General features: G+C 24.2%; 1 protein-coding gene across 1 annotated transcript; it reads left to right on the forward strand.

The window, feature by feature from the left end:
- Positions 1–398: 398 nt before the first annotated feature.
- On the forward strand, positions 399–20,342 carry LOC107170051 (uncharacterized). Its single transcript, XM_015520058.2, has 5 exons — positions 399–503; positions 16,919–17,084; positions 18,946–19,059; positions 19,964–20,048; positions 20,121–20,342. Exons 2-5 carry the CDS (start codon positions 16,943–16,945, stop codon positions 20,200–20,202), a joined length of 423 nt encoding a protein of 140 aa, XP_015375544.1. The 5' UTR covers positions 399–503; positions 16,919–16,942; the 3' UTR covers positions 20,203–20,342.
- The last annotated feature ends 5,548 nt before the right edge of the window (positions 20,343–25,890 follow it).

Genomic DNA, 25,890 nt, shown 5'->3' on the forward strand with positions numbered 1-25,890 from the left:
AATGTTGTTATAAAAATTATTTTCTCACAAACTATAACCCATCTATAAAATAAAATACTGCGAGAATCCAATAAAGATGAATACCTACAATAGAAATTAAAATACCTTTACATACCTAAGATCACTATAAAGAAGAACTTGGGTTGTTTATTTACCATGTATAGAACACGAAAGTCGATCATATACACGCGCAATATATGGTATTTTATCTTCTCCGTAATTGGTATTCGATTTATCATTTTAGAAAGTACAAAGGCAAAAAAAAAAAATTGGATTAAGTGGATTAAAATAAAAACGTATAACCGAACAAAATACATGCAGCAAAAGAATCATGAGATTTATGCGGGGTGAGATGGGTGTGTCGGTGGGTGTGAGGGAGAGACACGATTTTACCAAGTTTCATCCATGGCGCAGGGACCAGTGGTGCGTATAAAAAGCTTCACATAGTGCCGCTAGTGTCCTATTCTGTACTTGGCCATCACTACAAACCGTCCCTGCTGAATGTAAGTACAATACACACGTATATGTTAATATTTTATAAACTATGTTTTTATTTTTTCTATGTTATATATTTTCCCTTTGTTAGTATAATTGTTATATATTTTTATGTTAATACTTAAGGCGGAAAAATAAGAGAAACTGTAATAGCATATTATTACATGCATAATATTTTATACATTTTTCTATACCAAGTAGGTACCTACTAAATGAAAATAGATTAAAATATATTTAATTTATGTATTTCAAAAATAATATAATGAATAAGTATCGGTGAGAAAACTTTATATTATAATATAATATTAATGCAATTGATGTTGGCATATTGGCACTTTGATGAATGAATTGTTTCTGTATTATGCTGGAGAATATTCAATATTGTATCTATAAAAAGTTTACATGTAAAAATATAATATTTTAAATTAGTATTTTAACAAATTTATTGTTATGATAATATATAATAGACATAGGTACGTAAGTTATTTAAATGTATAACGGTAAGAATAATCTAAATACAATCTTTAAACTAGTAATAACTTTTAATGTTAAAATACATTTTTTTAAATATTTCTAAAAATTAGGTAATTAAAAAAAAATATATTTAGTACAATTACTAAGGTACCTATTAGCCGTACCTATTAGTAATCAATTAAATTTTAATCTTTTGAAAGTTTAGAAATCGTTATTTATAATGTTTCTGAGGAGTGAACATTATAAATACGAAGTAAAAGGAGAAGTGGGATTATCTAGTATTTGGTTCTGAAATAGGAATTTTATGATTTTGCTCAGCGACAATAATGAAGAAAATGACTAGTAAGCAAATACAGAGTAGTTTAATCAGAGTACCTTGTTAAATGAAGTAAAGAAATTCGACTGAAAGTAAGCACAGAAAAAACAAGGTATTGTTGTACCTACGATATTATAACAGTATTATGATGAAATTTATTTAATATATTGTAAACCAATTTTATTTATATTAAAAGTTAGATGATTTTAGATAGATTGATATAAAATCTATATATTACTTACAAATCACAATGTAGGTACAACCTAAGACAAACAATTATTTTTTTTTTTACAAAACAAATTTAATATAATTTGTATCTTTAAATCATATTATTTTAATCTTATCGAGATATAAAAAAAAAGTAAATTAAAAACATTTAATTTTTGTAACTTAGTAATTAAGTATGGTAAAATTAAAATATGTTCGAATAGTTAAAAATTGTGGTGGATATTAGTTGGTAATTGTTTATTTGACAAAACTAGACTTTATAGAGAATATTTGAAAAAAATGTTATCTAAATTAAAAAGTAAAAAGTTTATTTTTTATAGTACCTATATTAATGTATTTTATAAAACACTATAAAAATATTAATTATACGTTATCATTAAAATACATATATTTCTATATATCCTAATATATACAGATTATATATTTATAATATATATTAAAGTCCTATTTAATTAATAACTTAATAACATTTAAATTACTCAACCATTTTAATTCGATTGTCAATTTATGTGAATTTTTCTGGTCGAGATTAATCAGTAAACAAGGGAAATAACTTAGTTTGTTAGTAGTTTTTATTAAATGTTAAAAATAATAATAAACAATAACAATGATAATAATAAAAATAAATGTCAGTTCTTTCATAATATAGCCATAGTAGATTGTGTTAATAATTTAGGTACAATGTGGTAGATTTGAATTTCCATTTTATCAATAAATAAAGATTAACATCGATAGCACAGGGATTGGTTAGGGATTGTTGAAGTGTTATACTGTAAAACAGATTACAAATATGGACATGTACGTAGGCTTGTTATAATAGAGCTTATAAATAGGCCTTTAAAGCCATTTTAATCGCTATAATTTTATTAGTATATTAACAACTATATTCAATAAATTATAAAAATAAAATAATATTTCATTGTAATTAAATACCACAATAAAGCGTAAATGTTGTATAGTTTTTACTAATATATAATTATATAGTCCCACAACAATGTAGAATATTATTAAAAAAAAATTTTTACAATGAAGTAGAAAAAAATCAATGAAATTATGAATTAATTTTTAGTATTTATAATTATACTATAGAATCGCTATAGTAAATTATAATCATCGTTTTAAATGAAAGTAGATTTATTTATCTTTAAATTATGAATATTCACCGTAAAATGTTGGTGTTTTCATTATTATATATTATATAAAGTTTAAATTGCTTAAAATACGTGTTACGCATAACGCATATAACTAGTATCATGTAAGTAATATCATTAAAATAAAACGTATATGATATTGTTAGTATTTATTATTTTTTTACAATGAGACAATAATATTTATTGGTATGAAAAAATTTAATACTGTAAAATTATTTATTAATAACTAGTACCTATTGTTTCTAGAACACAGGTTCGTGTATTAAAGAACATAAAGAAAGATTAAATTTTACCCTTTACTTGTTGTAGGATAATCTAAAAGAAAATATAACCGGAAACTTGCTCACCTTATTAATAGCATGATAGCTTGCGATTTGAATCATTTATTATCAAATACCGAGCTCTAAAGATATGTTATTAGCGAGAATAGAAATTATTTACAAGGGTCTATGCATCTTTTGAGTGGGGCCAAAATTATGCTATAGCTAGTAAGCTAGCTGTATTCATATTAAATACTTATTTTCGTACTGCACCTTATTCATATTTCGTAAGAATCATGTTAATTTACTCGAACTCTCTCTGAGAGAATAAATAATCGTATTCAAATATATATTTTGATTATCGAATTTAGACAATATTATAGTATAGTTAACACTTGACAAATGCAGTATTAAAGGTGTATCATAATTTATTTTATGAAGTCAATTAAGAACAATTTCCATGGGACTGATAAAGTTATTTTAGATTAATTACATAATAATTATCTTCAATAGTTACATAAACTAAGAAAAATATTAATCTGATTAAATATTATTTATAAACATCGAATTACAAATATTAAATAAGTAACAAATAAACTTAACGTTTATGTCAAAAATACAACCAGTATCGAAATCAATTTCACATCTCCGAAAAAATCTGTCAAGCACTTGGACCAAACCCACAGGATGTAAAAAACTTAATTTTATTCTTAAAAAAAAAAACAGAATTGTAAAATTTAATTTAATGTAGGAAATTTAAATACTTAAAATACTAAAAATGTAACCTAAAAAAAAAATTTCTTTTACTAATGGCCTAGTTTTCGATGTATTTTGATCAATAATAAAAAAAAAAAACTTAACGTTTCAAACACATAGTAAATTAAACTCATAATATGCTCACAAAAATAACAAATCAAACTTAAAAAAATCTAATAATGCGCTATACGAGTGATATTAAAGTAGACGACTTAATCATAGAAATTCACGTGTTTCATTAGATAAAAAAAACTTAGTTCTTAACAATCAATTTCAATGCTCGTGCGTCATTAAGTTATAGAAGCATAGGTATACCCAAGTAACTAAATTAATAATTAATAATTAAACATATTATTAATGTAGATGGTAGTTAATTAGCGTAAATATTATACAAGAGGTAAAATTTGTTGCTGGATATTTAATACCCGATAAGAGATTGAAAAATAAAATTATTATACAAGTAATGAATTTATGGTAAATTTACGGAAAAATTACAGTTATACGCACCTAAAACTGATACGAATTTTAGAATTTCATTAGAATCAGGTACATATTTTTCAAAGTTCGTTTAAGATTTATACCAATATTTAAACTTTAAATATATAAAAATAATTCCGTGTAGTTTTATACCTAAAAATATACAGAAAATATATATTTACAATATCATTTACCTTTTAAAATTATCAGTATTACGTAGTAGGTACCTACCTTGTTAACCCATAAATTACCTATAGTATATACAGCCATATAGGTTATAAATTATAATTCTACTTACTACTACCTATTAGATAACTAAAATAAATACTAATAATAATACAACACATAATTAATTTTAAAAATCTTCAAATTCTATAAAATAAAATGTTTAAATTAAAATTTGAGTATTTTGTATTATGTAAATAAGACAACTTGGAATGTATAAAGTTATTTGAATGTAATAAAAATATCAATTTATGAGAAAAAAAATTTTTTTACCAGCTAAATTATTTTATCATTATACTTTATACTTTAAATGTCATAAAACAAGAAACCCACCGACTAAAATGTCTCATAAAAGTATTTCTTTTAGTTTGAAGAACTTCAAGCTTACAAAAAACTACTTACTATACTACCCTTGAAACTCGTTGTAACCAATTTCTACTGTATCGAATAAAAAATGCATGGTTTTATATTTCAATTACCTACCTTTGAATAAAAAGTTTATTGTGCATTGGAATTCAATTATACGCATTACTTATGTATGGAATTTGTTTTATTTTATTTAGAAACTATAACTCACCTTCAAACTAAATATGAATCTGATACTGAGTAATACCTATAATTAAAAGAAACTAAAAAAAACTTTAATCATATTCAAATTTACTACAGGCGTAGTATGCTTGTAATAGTACAAAATGAATATATTATATATATATATATATATATATATATTTAAGAATAGTTTTTAATTTTTGATTTTAATATCGATAGGTTGTGAATTCTCAAGCCTTAACTATTAAAATTAGTAATTATATGGATTTCTAACGAATAAAATTGTATTAAGATTTGTAAAAAAAAACTAAAAATTAAAAAAAATTTCAAATGTCTATGAATAGGTAACTTAAAAAGATTTTTAATATTTTGAAAATTTTATTATGTATAGAAAATTCCAATTTACACATTTAGTGAAAATTCCATGTATCTACGGTAATTTGTTTAATAGTTAAACCAATATCGTGAAAAATTTCCCGTTTTTCCTTAGGTTTTTTTTTGGTTTTCTCTATATTTTTAAACACTAATGGAAATTTAAAAATTTTACCTCCCCAATGCAACAATTAGATTCACTAAGCGATTCCGTCACAGCGAGGTTTTATTGTTTTATAACAGGTTTCTCGTAAGTTGTTAATGGTACTGAAAATTAAAAAAATTGAGCCTAAATTTACAGTTAATTTTTATGAAAGTCTGATATTTAAATGTTTATGAAATTCGGTATTCGCACATTAAATAACAATTTGTATCAAATAATTTTAGTCTTATCATTTTGTAATTTAAGAAAATATGTTAAACACTATTTTGTTTTTTCTATTAAATATTAAGTATTAAGTAATCCTTTATTTATGTGCAACTTTACGTTTATTGAGTTTGATAAAAATAATCTTCATATCATTTAGTATACGGTTTTTGTATTGTGATTTAACTTAGCAACACTTAAAGTACCTTGATAATTTTTTTTGTTTTTGGATATTATTTGTTTTTTAAAGGTCAATCATATTATTAAAACCAAATTTAACTTTGAAAAATATCTTGCAAAACATTAAGTGGTACGTATTTTACTCAATATTTATTTTTATTTTTGTTCGAACGAATTTTCGTTTATAGACTAACATTTTTATAGTTCAGCATAATCAAAAATACAAACCAAAATAATGTTGACTTTAATTAATCTAGTAACAGCTGATATAATAACAGGTTATTTTTCTAAAATACACTATAGATATATATTATCTACCATCATAATTTAGATCTTGATTAAAATTTTCGAAGTAAATATCGTCTTATATTTTTAAATCATGTTATTTTTGAACATACAATAACTTATTCTTTCTTAATTTTTGTATTCAGTAATAATTCTCGCCCAAATAAATATTTGAAATAAAAAAATACAATTGAATTTACTATAGAGTGTGGGTAATTTAGTTTTCTATAATAACATATAGAGTAAAAAAATCTTTTTTTTGTGTGTTGTACATTAATTAAAACTTTAGTGGTTGGAAACACGGATTGATAATATCCAATTAAAGTGATATTTCTTACAACTTATTCAATTAATATAAGAACTTATTTACATATAAGAAATAAAAAACATTAGTTTAAAATAGTAATGTCTAAATATTTATACCAATTAGTATATAGGAATTTACAGTACACGTTTTAAATTATTTTATCTTGTATCATTGATTACCTATTAAAAACAAAAAACTTGGCTTAATATAAATGAAATATTTTTTAAAGTTATATTAAATATTTTTAAGTCTGAGAGAAGTGACCGTTTTTAATAAAATAAGAATAAATATTATAATGCATAAAACAAAATATTAGCACATTCATTATTTTGCTATTCTTTTTGTACATTCGCTTTATCTTAGAAGTATGAAGTTATAATATATGATAATTGATGATATCAAATACCAGGTATTTGATAAATTTTATAACTAGGATAAAACGGATTTCGGCATAGAGTGGTGAATTAACCAGTCCTGTAAAGAATACTTTTAAAAAGTATTTGGAATACTTTTCAAATACTTTTGGTTTTTAAAGTAGGTTTCTAATGATTTATCGTAATATAGACACATTGTAAGTTTATAATAATTTTTATTTTATTTATTATTTATTGAATAAATGTTTGTTACATTTTAAGAACATCATGTTTTCAAAATGTTCATCGGTCATGCTGCTTCTCTTTTTGGTCATGGTTGCTCCACCACACTAAATTCCCGCTCCAACGAAGCACTGCTTGGCAGCGGAGTATTGAATTTAATGAAAAAAAAAAAAAAAAAAAAAATGTTCGAAATAAAAAACCAAAGTATTCAATGTAAACAAGTACTTAATACAATAATACTTAAAAAAGTATTTAAAATATCATTCAAAATACTTCATGCTGAAAGTATTTAAAAAGTTATTCAATACTTAAAAAAGTATTTGAATACTTTTACTCAAATACATTACAGGACTGGAATTAACACATATGATTTTTAAAGTTTGAAGTTTTAAAGTAAAATAACTCGAGGTTCAGCTACTGTTTTGCTTTTATGTACAAAAAAAAGTGAGCAAGTCGTGGATGTCACTCTGCTGTACATGCAGTAGGTTACAAGTGGGTTACTGTAATAGATGGAATTAAATTTGAATCCAATGATATTATTTCATTGTATACGAAAAACGATTCTAAGCGCAAACGTTTTATCTGTCTAGGATATATTATAGATTATTAAAAATTTTCAAACCTTAGATTTAAAAAGAAGAAATTTGTATGAATTTCTAACTCAGGATTTTTTACGAATTTTCGTGATTTTTACGTATGTTGTCAAAATTCAAACTTTGAATGCTTATAAAAAAAATTGTGACTATGCATTTCTTTTATTTTTCAACTGCTATTGTAAAAATATGTTATTACCCAACAAATACATTTTTATCGATATTAATTTAAAAAAAACTAATAATGATCGAAAATTGCATATGCCTATAAATAGTTTAACTTAAGTCGATTTTTTTTAAAATTGCATGATGGATAGAATATACTTGTATAAAAATTTGGTGAAAATTTCATATATCTATGCTATGGTAATTTGTTTTAAAGTTACGTCAAAAACCAAAATCTATTTTGTCGAAAACTGATTGTGCGTAAAATTTCCCGTTTTCCCCTTAATTTGTAGTTTGTTTATCCCGATTATTTAGAAAAATATTAAGAATTTTTTACTTTTGACCCCCCAAAGTACCAACTAGATTCACCTTCTGATCGAACGAGGTACTGAAGTCAAAAATCGAAGCATTTTTACTGTCCCAAAACGTGATGACAGACACAAAAAAAAAAAATTTTTTTAATACACACATCATGTATGTCATCATGTAAAATCAATACATTTCTCATCGCTCCACTCAGAATCTAAAAATGTTCTAATGAACGAACTAGGGAAGTTCGGGGGTAATAAAAATTAGCAAACAGAAATATTATTATTTCATTAACCATTTTTAAATTAACATAATATTATGCACTATTGATAATATAAAATAGGTTTATTATTAGAATTTTGTATAGCTATTTTTTTTTTTAATCAATGCAAAATAAATCTGAGCGAGTCCACAGAAAATCAGCCTTTGTCATAGAGTTGTATTCTAAAATCAATCAATATATATATAATACAATAATACATATCCCCTTCCAATTCACATAAGAAGAAATACCTAATATTTTTTAATTCTAGAACTTATAAATTATTTAATACTTCAAAAAATAATTTTTACTAATATGACTCGAATAATTATTATCTGTATTTTGATTTTGGTTATTGTGTGTGATTTGTAAACAAAGCATTGCAAATCTGAAATTAATACATTCATCGCTCAGCTCGGAATCCAAAATTAAATATACCGGTTATAGGTACCTATTTTATATTTTATAATATCAATATAAATTTTGAATTTAATAATTAAATTATAGACACTTGACTTTTAGATTCTGAGCTGAGCGATAAATCTATGATCTTGCAATGTTGTATTATATTAACAATGTACCAATGTTTTTTTTTGCGTAAGTGTACGTAAATAGTATAATACTCTGATTTTTAACTTCAATATATTTTCTGGTAAAAAAGTGAATATAGTAGTAGATTTTTGGAGGTAAAAATAAAAAAATTCTTAGAATTTTTCATACTCTTATCTACAAAATATTTTGACTTTCTTTGAGCTAATTTTGGCTACACAACTTTGAACTTACCTAACTTTACTCTTTTACACAACAGTTGTTTTCAATAGTTGTCGATAAAAGAATTTTCATTCTGTTAAAAAACTGAAAAATTTAATTCTTAAATGAGTTATTAGAGGAATATAAAAATTAAGGGTAAATCCACAATAATTCTTTACAAATACATATATACTGCAGATTTACCCATTTCGATATCTCACGAAATAATGGAGATATCAAAATTCTGGTTTTGTAACACGATTCACAGGGATATTATTTTATTTTTTAATTTATATTAGGTTTATGTTTTTGCGAAAAATTAAAAAATATATTTTTTTTATTTAATAATTTCCAAAATCAAGTAAAGATAGCCATTTTGTAGAGTTTAGTTTTCTGAAAATGTTGACGTTTCAAAATTTTATTTTCATTAATTTCTTGATATTTAATATTTTTTCTAATTTTGAAGCAATAAATATGATTTTAACTATTAGGCCGTATGGGAATGCGCATGGTCACATGTTTGATAACATTACGGTGTTAAATAATTCGCAATTTTTCTCAAAACTAAAAAAAAATATTAAAAATCAGAAATTAATGAAAATAAAATTTTGAAACGTCAATATTTTCAGAAAAATGAACTCTACAAAATGGTTACCTTTAATTTTTTTGGAAATAATTAAATAAAAAAATATATTTTTTAGCTTTTCTACCAAAACATTAAAATAAATTAAAATATGAAATAATTGTAGTTCTTATCCTTGTGAATCTTTTTACAAAATCAGAATTTCGATATCACCATTATTTTGGGAGATATCGCAATGGGTAAATCCCTAACGGAGGTAACCTAACCTCATTTTTTATTTTTAAGGGTTTGAGATTAGAATTTTGATTATATTTGTTATGCTTTCCAAAGTTGTTAAAATTATTTTAGTAGAATAGAATATGATTTTAATAACTAACCCTTGAATGTTGAATACTCGATGTCAAGATTGCTCATAAGTTTTTATACCAGAATAATTTAAAAAACAAATTTATAGTGTAAAGCTACATTACTTTCAATAAGCGTTTGAAGTTCATATTTTGATAAAATTGTAAAATTAAACGTAAAATAACGATATCTTTTCTGAATCTCAAGTCAGAATCGTTTTTCGTCTTTATTAATGATCTATCATTGAATTCAAATTTAACACATCTATTGCAGTAACCCATTAATAATGACGAAGCGTCAAGTGTGTTACATGACTCAAAACCTACTGCACAGCAGACTTCTATGGACTTTTATTTTTTATGAAAATATATCGTATAATTTACACATATGTTGAAACATTTTCTATTAAGCTGACGTGATATTTAGATTTTCATTCAATTGTTGAGATGAAATTACATTTTGACCTCTAAACCGTTACACATTGTTGTCATTTGAGAGTTTGTTCTGGTATAAACATGACATCCTTGTAATTATGATGACACCTTACTCCTAATTATACGGCAGGCCTTTTGTAAACAGTATCTTTTGGTAGAAAATAGGTCACAGCCCAACTAATTTAAGAAATCGAACAACGTAGGTATTTATGGTTCACTGTAACAGTTACATGATATCATTTGATAATGCATTCATATCTTTAATGAGATATTGAGATTGGTAATTATAATTTACAATAAATCTATATTTTGAAACCAACATTTTTTTTCAAGCTCTACAAACTGTTCGTTAATATGGCATATAATATGTTTTTAGTTTATCATGTGATCAATTACCCACAATACAGTTTTTTCAGGTGTAGCAAATAATAATTTTATCCATCCATTTCCTAGAGGCCTAAAATCTATTTTTAACCTTTTTTTAATAAATTGTGTTGCATTGATACCTACTTAAAATGAATGATTATCAAATGAATAAATGTTGATTGTATAAAATAAATTCAATCATATCTAATATAAGCATATGTCTGTAAAACACACCCATATATATATATATATATATATATGTTAGCGTTAATGTATGAAATTCCGTAATTCTATAGAATAACTAGTTATTTTATAGAATTACGGGTACTTTCAGTTAATGTATTGAATGAATCCATAAATATATACTTCAACTAGTTATTGTACATACCAACTAGATATTTTATAAACTAACAATAAGGGTTTAGTTAATGTATTTAAAACTATTATTGAATAAAAGTTATAATTAAATTACAAATTACAAAAAAAATCAAATGTTATAGTATTAAGTCAAACAAACCTTGCAATATTATATAAAATATTAATATTAATTTATTTCACATCAATTTATTAGAATAATTATTAAAATCTTAATCAATTTACAAATTAAAAAATCAAATGTTAGTATAAGTCAAACACACCTTACATTATTATATAAAATATTAATATTGATTTTTTTTTCACGTCAATGTATTTGTATATATATTTTTTTTTTAATTTATAATTTATTTATTAGTACAGGAACTTTTTGGGTGGCATTTAGAATTACAAAAAAAATTATTTTTTAAACATATGCACCGTTTTGTGGTACACTTTTGTTGGCATGTACATTTAAACAGCCCTTGTCCATTACCAATTGATTGGGATTCGGATGCTTTTCGAAGGCAAATATCTACATCTGGAACGTCATTAAGCGTAATAAACTTTTCTGTGCATAAATTAAATTGCGGTACACTGTCACATGAATAAGTCTAGTCTATGCCAAATGGTGTGGTTCAATACTATCTTATTTTATTATTTTTATTAATAAAACAACAACGGTAACAGATTTTGTATGTTATCTAATCCAGTCCCGGTCATCTACCTAATGATATAAATTTCATACTAGTAAAACAGTGTAATTTATATATTAACGAACATATTTAGGAATTTTATAGAATAACTAGTTATTTAATAAAATAACGTATTACATACATTACCACTAACATATATATATATATGTATGTGTGTTTTACAGACATATGCTTATATTAGATATGATTGAATTTATAGTAGGTTAAATTAATAAGTTCCTAGTTTCTACCTGGCTACTATTAGTTATTAATAATAGTTACTTTAATATTGTGAGTGAAATGTTTATTTATTTTTATACAATGTATATTTTTTTATAAAATAATGTCCCATGAGAAAACTTACTTGATCTTCAAAAAAAATAAGTTATCGGCTTAATTTGCTATAAAAGTACGGAAAAATTATACCTTGATTTAAGTATAAAATATAAATATTCAATATACATAAAAGTTGAATCTGCTGACTTAAAAATAGTTATATTTATTCCTTTTACAAATTGATATAGCTGTGATACTATATAAGACGAAAATTACACTCATAAAATGTATTAGTTAAATAATTATTGATTACCTACATACTAAAATACAGATTTGAGATTTCGATTTTTCAAAGTAGAGGTACTGTACCAACCTATGTTTTGTAGACACGTTTCGCATTGTGTGTAAAATATTGACTTTGAAACCTATATAAAGTGGGATGTATACTTGTAAATTTAAACCAATTATTTAAACGAAAAGATGATTATAATCCTAATTTATGCTGTTCACGAATTATTTTTCAGCTATATAATCAAAGTAGATAGTATAAATACGTATATGTATCATTGTATATCCTTTTGAACAAAGTCAAAATCTGAATTATTTCATGTAATAAATAATAATGCCATATGCATATAATGATTTATTATAAATATTATAATATGCAAAATACTTTGTATCATAGATACTTAGCATTCGAACTCGCACTACGGTGTTTGAAGTTATTGTCCAGCTATAGACTCATCAGTCATCACATATTTATCGAAATTATCATTCGTAGGCCATAGCAGCGGCAAACTTAGGATTTTTCAATGGTGCGGGAAGGACAAAACAAAGTAAATTAGAATTTTATATCCGTTACCTTATACTAGGTTTTTTTATATCCTGTAACTTAAATAATCTTAACAAATAGTTGATAATACGCAAAATGTTTCTGCAAAACCGTTTTCAGAAATATCATGTTTTCTTTTATGACTATTATTATAACATGAGTATAACATGGCGCCAATTATGGACAGAAGCCCTCTTAACCTCCCTGGATGCACCACTGGTCGTAGCGTATACTGTATCGTCCTTAGAGTGGGTTGCCCCTAATAACTTCAGCCGTGAATTTTTAATATGTGGTCCGTAATTTTGTGATTTTTACGATTAACGATTTTCTTAACTCGGCATAAAGAACCAAATTTATATGATAAGTAATTATAATTTAAAAAATATAAAATTAATTTAAAAAAAGTAAAAATAAAAACTGTGCAACCTTTAGGCATTAGTTAGAAATATTATTAATAATTATGTTAAGAAGGCTCAGTATTTGTTTTCTCTATCAGACTCACGTACAATATAAATACAACGCTTTCATCTAAAATCGTTTTTATGATTTTTGAATTATCTTAGAGTAAATTCGCCTATCGCAAAAATGTGTGTAGAGGATAGTGTTTTTGAGGGTTTGACATGTGGGTCTTATATTTCATTATTATTTGACTTTGTATTCGATTTAAAATGAAAAAATAAAAATTCAAATTATGTTTAAATGGTTTTGAGACTATATTACTAAAAGACATTTAAAAAAAAAACCCTATATTACCTATATAATCTATGATTTCAATCAAATTATTAGTATAAATTAGATATCCTGTTCAGAAATAGATCGTAAAATACTCTAAACAGTAATCGGGGTTTCATTCACCATAATAAATTACACCATAAATACCTAATTTTACGCTAGTGACATTAATCCAATGTGATTTTTATTTTTACGAATTACAAACTACGATAAGTAATGGACATTGATGTAAAATATAGACAAGTTATTTCTGACTGTAAATTCTTGTACACATAATATTTTACTTGTTGAGTTAAAATTTACAGATTGTAATTAATTTGTAATAATAGCAATTAAAATAAACATAAAATGTTGCAAAATTCGAGACCTCGAAATGTTCGAAGCTCCTAGACACAGTGACTATCTGGTTCGATTCCCGTTTCCGCCAATATACCGGCTATAAGTATAATTTATCCGGGGCATCCGAGTTGGGTCCCGAGTACTAGGGGCTAATCGCAGGTATTATACAAGTTGGGTGGCAGATTTTTAAAGTTACTATACTAATTGGGTCCCGGATTTTATAGGTACTATACTATTTGGGTCCCGAATGCCCATGTGCTTATATGACCCTGGGTAAATGCATCAACTTTATTAATGTAGTTTATTGTAATCATTTAATTGTAATTGATATGGGCGATATGGCTGAAATTAATTAATTAATTTCAAAATCCTTAATACATTCATGAATCTAAGTCTTTAATCAGACAAATTAAACCACAATTAGAATTTAATGTAAATAAGAAACAATTAATTATTTAACTTTTATTATTTCTAATATTTCCACGGTTTAATATATATCTTAAACCGTGAATATTTCTATAGTAGGTAGTTAATAAATAAGTTGTTTTACAAAATCCATATAGAAACTATACATACTTGTCACAGTGAATTTAATAAGTGTTGCCACTTTGACAGATATCTAGTACCTACTCATACAAAAATAGGTATACTACAATCGTAAAATAACCATGATTTTCCATAAAAAATATTGATCTTTTAAAAACTGTAGCAATTATTGGTAAATTCACACCAATATAATTTTCATTTGATAATCTTCTGATTATCTACCTATCAAGATAATTTCCAGCAGTATGATTTCGTTATCATTAACACATTAGTATTTATCAATACTTGATGAATCAAGAGTAACTTATTACCTAACAAATAAAAATATACCATTCATAGGCATTATACTTATACATAACTATAATTGCCATCAGAATACTATAACTTACTGTATTTTACAAAATATATAATATTTATCATAACTTCAATTTTATAATATGACACTTAGGTACATTGAGAAATATACCTAATATAAAGCTAATGGCCCATGTCGCCGAAGCTATAAAGATCAATAAAAAAAAATATACCTAACTTATCTATAGTACGTTTTAGTTTTTAAAAACAAATAATTAAATTTATTACAAACTTTTAAATTTATTTAATGAAAACTAATTAAACTTTAAACATCAAAGTGATAACTTATAAACAAAAATGTCTATAATATATGTATTATGTGTAGAAATAGAAGTAATATATTACGTACTAATTTAAGTTTTTAAAGATATTAAACCATGTTTAATATCAACATCATACTATTATAGTACATTTTATAAAACTAATTACTAACACTCTATGTCTATATTATAAGGTTTTTACTTATTTTCGTATAAGTAGGTAATTTAGTTATTTTTAAATATATACCTACCATACTATAACTGCTTGTCGGAATATTGGTACGGTATTTGGAATTTATAACAAAATAAATAAATAACGCGGAATACTGGTACTCTTCAAAATTTAATTGTTTATATAGTTTTAATAAATTAACATCGTCAATAAGTTAAATCTAAAAAAATACGTTTAAAAAAAAAAATAAAGTTAGCAATTGAAATGAACAAAAAACACAAATAAGTATATTATACAAAGTAGCTATATATACAAAGTATGTAGGTAAAATAAATAAACAATATACAATATAATATCTAATTTACAAACAGTAATAAATATTTCAAACACTTCGCTATATTATTTAAAAATTGTCCTATTTTAATTTCTTTATTTTCGTTTCCACATTTGTTCTGTATCTTTATCTTGTAAAGCATTTTCAATCCACATTGTCGCTTCATCTTGTTAGAATAATAATCGTTCATATTTTATTATTTTTTTCATGTACTATTGGGGATCGTACCAGTAACCTAATCCACATTTATTTTATAAAAACCATACAAGTTTTCCGTTTACCACTATAACTTAGGTAAGAATCTACCCATGATATCATACTAAATGTAAAATGTTCAAATGATTACTTAGAATACTTTTGTAATAATTTATCCTAGATTATTATAATTACACTAATTTAGAGAATTATCATTCAATTTTAAAATCACTTATTATAAATGTATTGATATACTTACCTATCCATTAATAACTTTGTTCTAATTTCCTTTTTTTAAATAATAATTCCGGGAATTATCACTTTGTTTTCGTAAACTTTCTGTACCTATGTATTTTTTCAGGTATTTTACCACACACTAAAAACGTAAAAATATTTTTAAAAAATGATATGAGCATCATAATTAAATAGATAACTCCTTCACTCAGCTCTGGATTAAATATACTTTTTGCGATACACAATCATACACAGCACACATATATTATATAAGATTATCGATAATGTTCTTTTATAATTTTCACTAACATTGAAATTTCTCGGATTAACAACATTGTTTTGTTTTCTTTGTAAATATATTTTTAAGTGTTTTTGTCTTGGAATATATTTTTTACTAACATCTAGCAAGGTACTCTAAAAGAGTGTATAGCTTGTTGCATCTTGCATGTGAGACTGTACACAGTGAATTTTACATTCAAGGGGTTCGAATTTTTTACGTGTTACATTGTTGTCCAACTATTTATGTATAGATTAAATAATTTGTTCTAAAATGTTCATAATATAACTACGTTAAATATTGTATTTAAAAAAAAAAAAACTAATTTTGTTTAATGTTTATTTGAAATATTTCATGATTTTAAAATGTACTCTTCTATATAGATACTTTATAAATCTGTTGATATTATTTGCACCTGTTATACTTTAATATTATCTAAAAATAATTTAGCTATTTGTGAAATTTTTTTCTAGAAACAATTTTGTGACGTTGATAAAATGACGATGAGCGTAACGATAATGGTGCTATGCATTGTTGGTTCGACATTTTTGCTAATAATGCCAGATAACACGACAGCATCAGATAAGTTCTTTCAAACCGGTGGTCGTTTTGGTAAAAGACACGATGAGCATATACCAGGTACAAACAGTTTAAAACTCATATATTAATGTGATGATATAACGTAGTGATTGGTAGGTAGTATATAAGTATAAAATAGGTAGATATGAAGTAGGTAAGTAGGTTCATATAATCATATAGTTACCTATACCTTTATGATGAATGTTAATGTGTAAACATAATTCATGAGTTCACTCTTCGCTTTGATGAATTTAATAGTTGTGTTTTGTGTTCAATCAATAATGATTCAAATTAGGGAATTGGTTAAATAATTTTAATTTCACATTAAGTTCTATGCTGTAATATTGCGCTTATTAAATCTGTTAAAATGTACTAGATTTGAAGACAACTTCATCTAAATATATTTTCTTGTTAGGCAATAGGAATATCTACTCTTTTATAATCAATTTGATCCAATATATACATAGATATCTGTTGAGACTATGTATGATTAAAAAAGTAGCTCAAGAGGATAATGAGAACCATTCGCTGACAGCAGGAGTAAATAACTGTTGCATAAGAATTAAGAGAATTGGGATACGTACAATATTTTTTAATTTTATTGTGTTATGCATAATACAGGACCTATAAGAATATTGGCTATACTACATCTGATCTGATCTTTACTCTTTAGTTTTAAATATGATCTGATTTCGGGAACTGAGATTGCTGTCAAGGATGTTGAAAGTGGGCTGGTGTGAATACAGTTTACACTTTTACTACTCGTAGGTATATTGAGTTTTGGCCTCGGGTATTTTGAAGTTTAATGACAGAGGAGGAAAGATGTTCGTGGGAGAATTCACGGAATTTTTCCTTGTCTTCTGTATAATTTTAGAACTGTCCGATCGGTGAGATGCAGGGCGGAGTTTCCACATAGTTACCTAAATAATATCTTAGTAGCTTTCCGGAAGTAGCCATTTGTTGAACTACTAGAACTTAAATTAAATATATAGTTGTAATAAGATTTGTTTTAAAGTTTTGAAGTTTTGTTTTTTAAATTTAATGGTAAGGTAGTTCGTAATACGTTTGTCATTGCGGCCGGGTTCTATTTTTAGAATACTCTAAATAATAAGAAAAAAAAATCCAAAAGTGTCTTAAAAAATAAATATACTTTTATAGTTTAAAAAGTAATGTAATGAAAACTTACTGTATAATGATGATACTTTTTTTAGAAGATTTAATACTTAATAACATTAGATATAGGTATTGTTATCGCCTGGTTAATTTTTTGTATAAAAACGGTGATTAGCGTGTATTGCATATTATTAATAAAGGTATAAAAATATTACTATAAGAGGCTATACTACTATTCAACACTATATTTGAGCACTGTGTACCTTTACTATTGTACTAGTTATTAATATGAAAATAATTTTGGTACAATTTATTATTTACGTTCACGAGGAAAAATGTTTTACAATCTTGAAAAATATAAAAAAAAACCATCAAAATAATCAATAACGCCTAAATGTATTATTTATTTACATTTTAAAACATAAACAACAAAATACATTGCAGCTATTGTTGATTGACAAAATTGAAATATTTTCTTGAAATATCAAGAACAGCATAAGACTAGGCATACGTGATACGTGCACATACAATCTTAGAAATATATTAAAACCGTTTTCTTTTTACATATTCGGTGTATTTATTATTATCATGACTATTGTTTATATCGTGGAATTATTTTTAAATTTGTATTAAATAAAATTACATTAGGTACATTTCCATTAAGAAATATTGATCAATGGTTAACAACTCATAATCCTTACCCATAATATGTTCACATTTTTTCATTTCAATAAATAATTATTACCTATATTTGTTAAATATAAAAATAAATAATATCCAAATTAAAATGAATTTGTAATATTTTAAGATATTCGTTATGCTGACATGGTAAAAACACGATCAGTGGACAATGTACCACCTAGGATAGAAAGAGGTTTTTACATATCAAGGTACGGTAAAAGAAGTACTAACACAATTACAGGTAAAATATTTGTATACATTTTTATGCATTTCTTAATTTATTCAATTAATAAATAACTATATATTATATTATCTATAAAATAATTTATTGATGTGTAATATTAACATAATATTAAGTAAAAATATTTCATTTCAAATCATATCAATATTTTTTTCATTCAAATCAATATATAATTTTATAAACGAAAATAAAACAAATTTTTAATTAAAAAAAATTGAAAGCTCAACTTTACATGACATAAAATTGTGAAGTAAAATTTGATACTATAACTTCAAAAAAATGAATTATCATCATATTACTTCTTTAGTTTCTTTTAATTAGTTTAATTTTTAAAAAAAATTTAAAATTAAATCATTAGGAAAATATTATATTAATTTTTTTAAAGCATGTTATTAATTATTATTTTTTTATTTATATTTAAATTTTTTTTTAGAGGATTTGAAATCTTCTATTTTTTTCGATTTTTATTGATAATATTGTTGAATATTTGAAAATTGCCTATAACATGTTTTTATGTGAATCAAAAAGTTAAAATGCATATTAAAATTTTTTTTTATAACTGTCTGTTCAAACATTTTGATCGAATTCATTTAAATCAAAAACATTATTTTGTAGTTAACATTTCTTATCTTATTAGTTTTTTGCATATTTGGTACAAGCTTTAAAATTATATTGTCCATCTTAAATTAAAAATTAAAATGTTTTTAGTAATTTTTAATATTTTATAAAAATATTATTTTAAATTGAACACTATTCATTTTATTCGAAAAAAATATTCAAGTTTTATTACTAGAGAAATTAATATCCTATAGAAATATAGTATATCTTTTAAATATATTGAAATACATTCGAAAAAAGTTTAAAATTTTTAAAGCTAAAATTTAGTTTATATAATTTTTTACAGATCCTTACTATTTTACACTTTGTTTGCCGTCCTATGGTATATATTGTGATTTTACAGGATTACCTAATTTACTTCGTTGTAGAAGGTAAATATAATTAATTTATATTGGTAAAATATGTTTCGTAAATATAGATAAGAAAAAAAATTTTTTTTACAGAATCCAACCTGCAGCATGCTCGAGTATAAATTATGTCAACGATAGAACTCAGATGAAGCCCGACAACAACATAATCATTTAAAACTGTTAGTGATTTTTATCAATAGCTTAGTTTAAATATACATTTAATAATTGATTTCAATATTATTATGACTAGAACTTTAAGCAATTTTATTGTAATAAAATTATTTTGTGAATTAATAACATTTCATTTTACTAGAATATTTTATGTTGTATTCATTTTTTTAGCGAGTCCTATTGATTTTATAATTGAAAACATCGTAAATACATAAATAAGTATCATAATAGTATACTACACTAATATAACAAAAAAAAGTATTTCCTATAATATGATTGCAAATATTGATAATTTTAAATTATAATGTATTCAAACATTAATTAGTAGACATTGACGATTTCCAATATAATTTAGGAATGTGGAGTATATGGAGTGGAACATTGTTTTTTTTCTTTCAAATTTCATAAAAAGCAATTGTTGAAGTATAGGAATTCAAAAGTAGCATTTTATTTTGTAAATATATTTAAATACAATTAAAATATAATTTTTTTTAACTCTAATAAAATCAATAACAAACATTGTCGTAGGTAGGATCAGAATACGCTAGCAACTTATCTTAAATAATATACATGTAATCTGTAATTTTTATTTATTTTTGAAAGTGATTAAAATACCTAAATTATATTATAATTTAAGTACCTATTTATATTGTTCTTTTTTTGTTATTTATAAAACTTTAACATGAGTGAGATACACTGATAACTGATATTTGGGAAAATATTACACGACAATGAAATCAGAATTAAATAATTAAAGGATAGCAAGAAAACATGTGTTAAACTTGTTACAGCTTGATTTTATAAGCTATTAGTATAATTAATTGGTTCTTAAAAATTATCGTAATCTAGAAAATCTAATATTGTTTCTTTTTACGTTACAAGTAAAGCCACCAAAACAATGATTTAAGGCGCTGTGTATAGTGAATAATACGTAAGGTATGCTTAAGAAATTACCTACTTAATTCCTTCTTCATTGTTTTTAATAGAGTTTAGATTTAGTAAATTATTTATTATTACGATATTTTTTCAAATAATTAATAATAAGTCAGAAAACTTTAGGTACCTACAACATATTATTTCAAGAGTTGTTTTAAATATTATGTTGCTCTTAAAAATATTAAAATATAAAAAGATTTGATTATAAACTTATAATAGGTACTTTATTATAATAGCGGCTCATTTAATTAAAAGAAATATTTTTAAGGATTAAATTAAATTTAAAAAACTTACTTTAACTTCAAAGTGAAACCGAAACGAATCACGAGCATGACAGCTAGAGCGCACTACGCGTACCGTTTGCTTTGCACCACTTTGCGGAAAATCCCCAACTCTATACCGTTAGATTTTTACGATTAACTACCGTTAATATTCTGAAATGTAATATTTATGTTTGCGTGAGTGTGTGTGTGTGTCTACATCAGCATCAGATAGATATTATATTCAGTAAGAAAAACGAATCTTGTTGGTTCTTTTTTGGATGAGGGGGGGGGGGAAGTTAAAATAAAAAAATTCTATTGGTTTTCAAAAGTGTTGGGAAACTAAACAAAATTTAGAATAAATTGAAATTAATGTAATACTAATTTCTGAAAAAAATGATTTTGAGTTTTTGGGGGTAATTATAGCCACTTTACAAAATTTTACAATATGTTTATATTATAACCATTAAGAAACCTAAAATTTGAATAAAAGTTGTTTAAGTGTAAATTCCCAACAAGTTTTTTTTGAGCGTCTGAAGTTGACGATTTCGTCAAAATCGTGAAGATTAACAAATGATTTAGTAGTTAGAAATTCATAAGAAATTTTCTTTTCATAGCTGTCATTTGAAAATACATACCAGATTCTTTATAAAATATTTCTACTTTCAAAAATAAAATAAAAATATACCAAAAATTAAAATTTTTTTTTTTCAAGCGATTAAGTTAAAATGTTTACGATTTCTTTATGAACGATTTTCTTATTTTGCTGTAATTAATAAACGACATCTACAATTTTCAACAAATTTTTATTTTATCATTTTCTGTTACTAAGGATTGAAAATTTATACAAGGTTTTCTTAAGTAGAAACTGTAATCGAAAAAATCTAATAAAAATATATAAATCAGTTATAGATATATGTATTTTAAGTTCAAATTTGTATGAAATTAGATATTTAAACGAAGAATATTAAGATTTTATTTTTTTTTGTAATTCAAAAATATTATTCGTGAGTACTTGTAACTTTTAAAGTATATAAACTATATATATATTTTTTTTATTGAGATTTTAACCAAACAATAGTAACTATATTTAATACACACAAAAATGACATTTTCAAATGTAACTTTTCGGCAAAAATTAATTTGACTTATAGTATTATTACTATTGTTTAGTAGTGAAATAATGCAATTCATTTAGTTAAAAATGTGTACAATTTTCAATTGTTATAGTTTAAATCGATATTTTAAAACAAGATTTCTAAGTATGTAGTTATTATTGTAAGTTTGTAACAAAAAAATCTAAAAAATCTGATATAAACACAGTTTTTTTTACTATTTAAGTTCATATTTGGACAAAATTAGATTTTTTAACGAATATAATGTTAATTATTTCGTTGTAATTTAAAAACGTTATTCGTGGTGACATTTAAATTATAACTATCATAAATTTGAACATATGCAATGACATTTCAAAATATTAAAATTAATTTTAAGCTAATACTTATTCACACTTTGAATCTATGTACCACCGTTCTACAGTAGATAGCTGTCTACCTATTCACTCAAAAGTCAAAAACAATAATATAATATGATACAAATATAAATATACAATAATAATACATTATGATAATAATTAAATATTAATTAATATTTAATGTAATAAATGGAATGTTTTAGGAAAAAATTAAATCAATTTACCGTATAATACTGAAATAAGTTAATTTTATAGCAATATCATGAAATATAGTTATGCTTGATATAGACGACAGGTTGACAGACCGTCTTCGCTCAGAATCTTTTTTCATATATTATACAGAAAAACCTGTGTTAATCCTAATATATTACTATAGTGGATACTTCCTGATAGCGGATGTTTTCTTAAGAACCAACTACCTACAAATTTTCTACATTCTGAAACCTCCGAATAGCGGTCAGTGATTAACGTTCAACATTTTGGTGACCGAGAGTGTCCGGTATTTGAAGGTTTCGCTGTATATATAAAATATAATAATAATAAAAATATACATATCTATCATTGAATTAAAATCTAACACATCGATCCATTACAGTAACTCACTCAACACCTACACTGTACCTACAGTAGAGCACAATACCCACTTGCCCACAGACCACAGTCTGTTTTTTAACTTATATCTAGTTTACTTTATTCGACAAACTGGTACCAAGCCATAATTACAGGGTTAGAAATTTAAAACTGAAACATTTTTAGTTTTTTAGTTAGGTTTATCTATTGATTGGGTTATATTACCAATAAAATACGTAGGAATTATAATTTTTCGGTTTGCAGTGCATTGAATTTCAAGATCTCCTGTAAAAACGTTAGATTTATCTCTAGGTACCTATCTATGTAGACTATGTGGTATACATAACTCAATAACTTACTTTACAAATATCCAATACATCTAATACATCAAATTATAAGTGCAAAATATATAGTAATGGACTTACCGTGTCGTCCTGTACAAAACACATTCGGTGATGTCACTCGTAGCCATAATTTTAATAATTACAATAATTTACACCTTTAAAATACCCGGATACATAGGAAACAACACCTGAAAATTAATATAAATAATTTTTTGTACCGATATCGAAAACGGCCACTGCAAATTTTAACACAATTTTATGTAATATTACATTAAATGTATATAATTAAAATAATTACTATTATAATCGTATTAAAAACAGTTTTAATTTTTCCCCCATTTAAAGAAAGATGCATATTATATTTCTGTAGAGTAATAATATATTACGAAATTTGAATTATGTGAGACAAATTCTTAAAAAATGATAACATACAATTATATGCAATATGTTTAAAATAAGTAAGAATAATGTAGGTATTACAGTTTAGCACTACGAGTAAAATAAAGGATGGGAAATGGCATGTAACATTAATATTATGTTGAACATGTATCTAATATTATGCAAGTCTTGTTCTTAGTCGATATAATATTTTAGTTAAGATTAACAAAAAAAAATAACAGACTAAATAAGCTGCTTTTGTGGATATTTTCAACTTTGATAGTTAAACATTGAGCATCTATAAAAGTTCTAAAACCTGAATTTTCACATAATGATTTTCTCAAAAACTAGTAAACATATTTTCGAAAAATTACCTTTTAAAAACGAAATTTTTGTCGAATTTAATTTTTAATTTTGTTAGTGGTGAATGTTTTTTTAATTTACTTATCACATTATTATTAATATAACACAACCATTGAACTATATGATACCTGGAATGCTCACCAAGCAGTGTTGCCCTAAACGGAATGTTAGAACGAGATGGGACATACTAATGGTGTTACTATCTTTGTCTTACACATTGCGCTAATATCTTAAATTAATTTACCACGGTCCGCGATATTTTTTTAGACTTTAGTTTGGTTCTTAAAATTTGGTATCTTTATATTTTATTTTTTAACTTCCACAAAATATTTATGATTACATTGATAGAATATAAATAATTATAATTTATAATTTATAATACCTATAACAAGTATTGAAAGAAGCATGCTTTTCTTGTGGACTTAGTGTCCATTTGTCATACAAATGTAAAGGAAGTTTTAGGGAATTGTATGTTAAATGTTGGGAATAAAATATTAAGTTTTAAATCTAAAGTTAGACGGTTTTAATTCATAACTATAAGCATATAAAATGACGAAAATCTGATTTTTATTAAAATAAAAACATTGTATTTATAATATTATACATAATTGAAAGAAAAGTTACTTACACTACTTATCTGAAGCTGTACCTACAACTTACCTCAATTATTGTTCTTACTATTTCCTAACTTAATTTAAAATTGTATATGTATAATCTAGCTACGATTACTACTGGAAAGATCCAGTAGGTAAACTAGAATCTTCAATAGATTTTTGTTATACATCTTGGCCAAAATTCCCTAAAATAAATAATTATTTAAAGATACTATAAGAAATTGTAGATACTTTAACTATAGTCATAACCTTGAAGTTATATAATGTGTAAGTTATTAACTTGGTAACTTATGTTGAGTTGACTTCAGCTAGATATTTTTCCTGTAATGACAATAAAACTATATATTAATAAAAATATTTTACATAAAATAAACTAGCAAAATATTCAATTGTATAAGGAACCATAGCAAAATATTATAATTGATTTATTACATTTAAAAGCATTCATACAACCATTAAAGCATAGGTAATAAAAATAAAACCATACATCAAAAATTTACAATATTAGATTATGATAAATAAGTTTAAAAAAAAATAAGAGTATAAATAAGCAGTAATGTTGAAATAAAAGCATACAATAAAAATAATTATTAATTATAAAATAAATCAAGCTCAATTCAAATTTAAATGTATTGAACATGCACAAAAGTTTAGAACAAAGAACAAAACGTTAAACGAACGATATTATTATTATTTATTGGTAAACAGTGTCGTATTGATAGTGTGATAAAAAGAGATAGCAACACCATTCTT

Source organism: Diuraphis noxia, unplaced genomic scaffold (genome assembly GCF_037042655.1).
Source record: "Diuraphis noxia isolate RWA-SAM2 unplaced genomic scaffold, SU_Dnox_SAM2 contig0001, whole genome shotgun sequence".
In the NCBI taxonomy this organism is placed as follows: Eukaryota; Metazoa; Arthropoda; class Insecta; order Hemiptera; family Aphididae; genus Diuraphis; species Diuraphis noxia.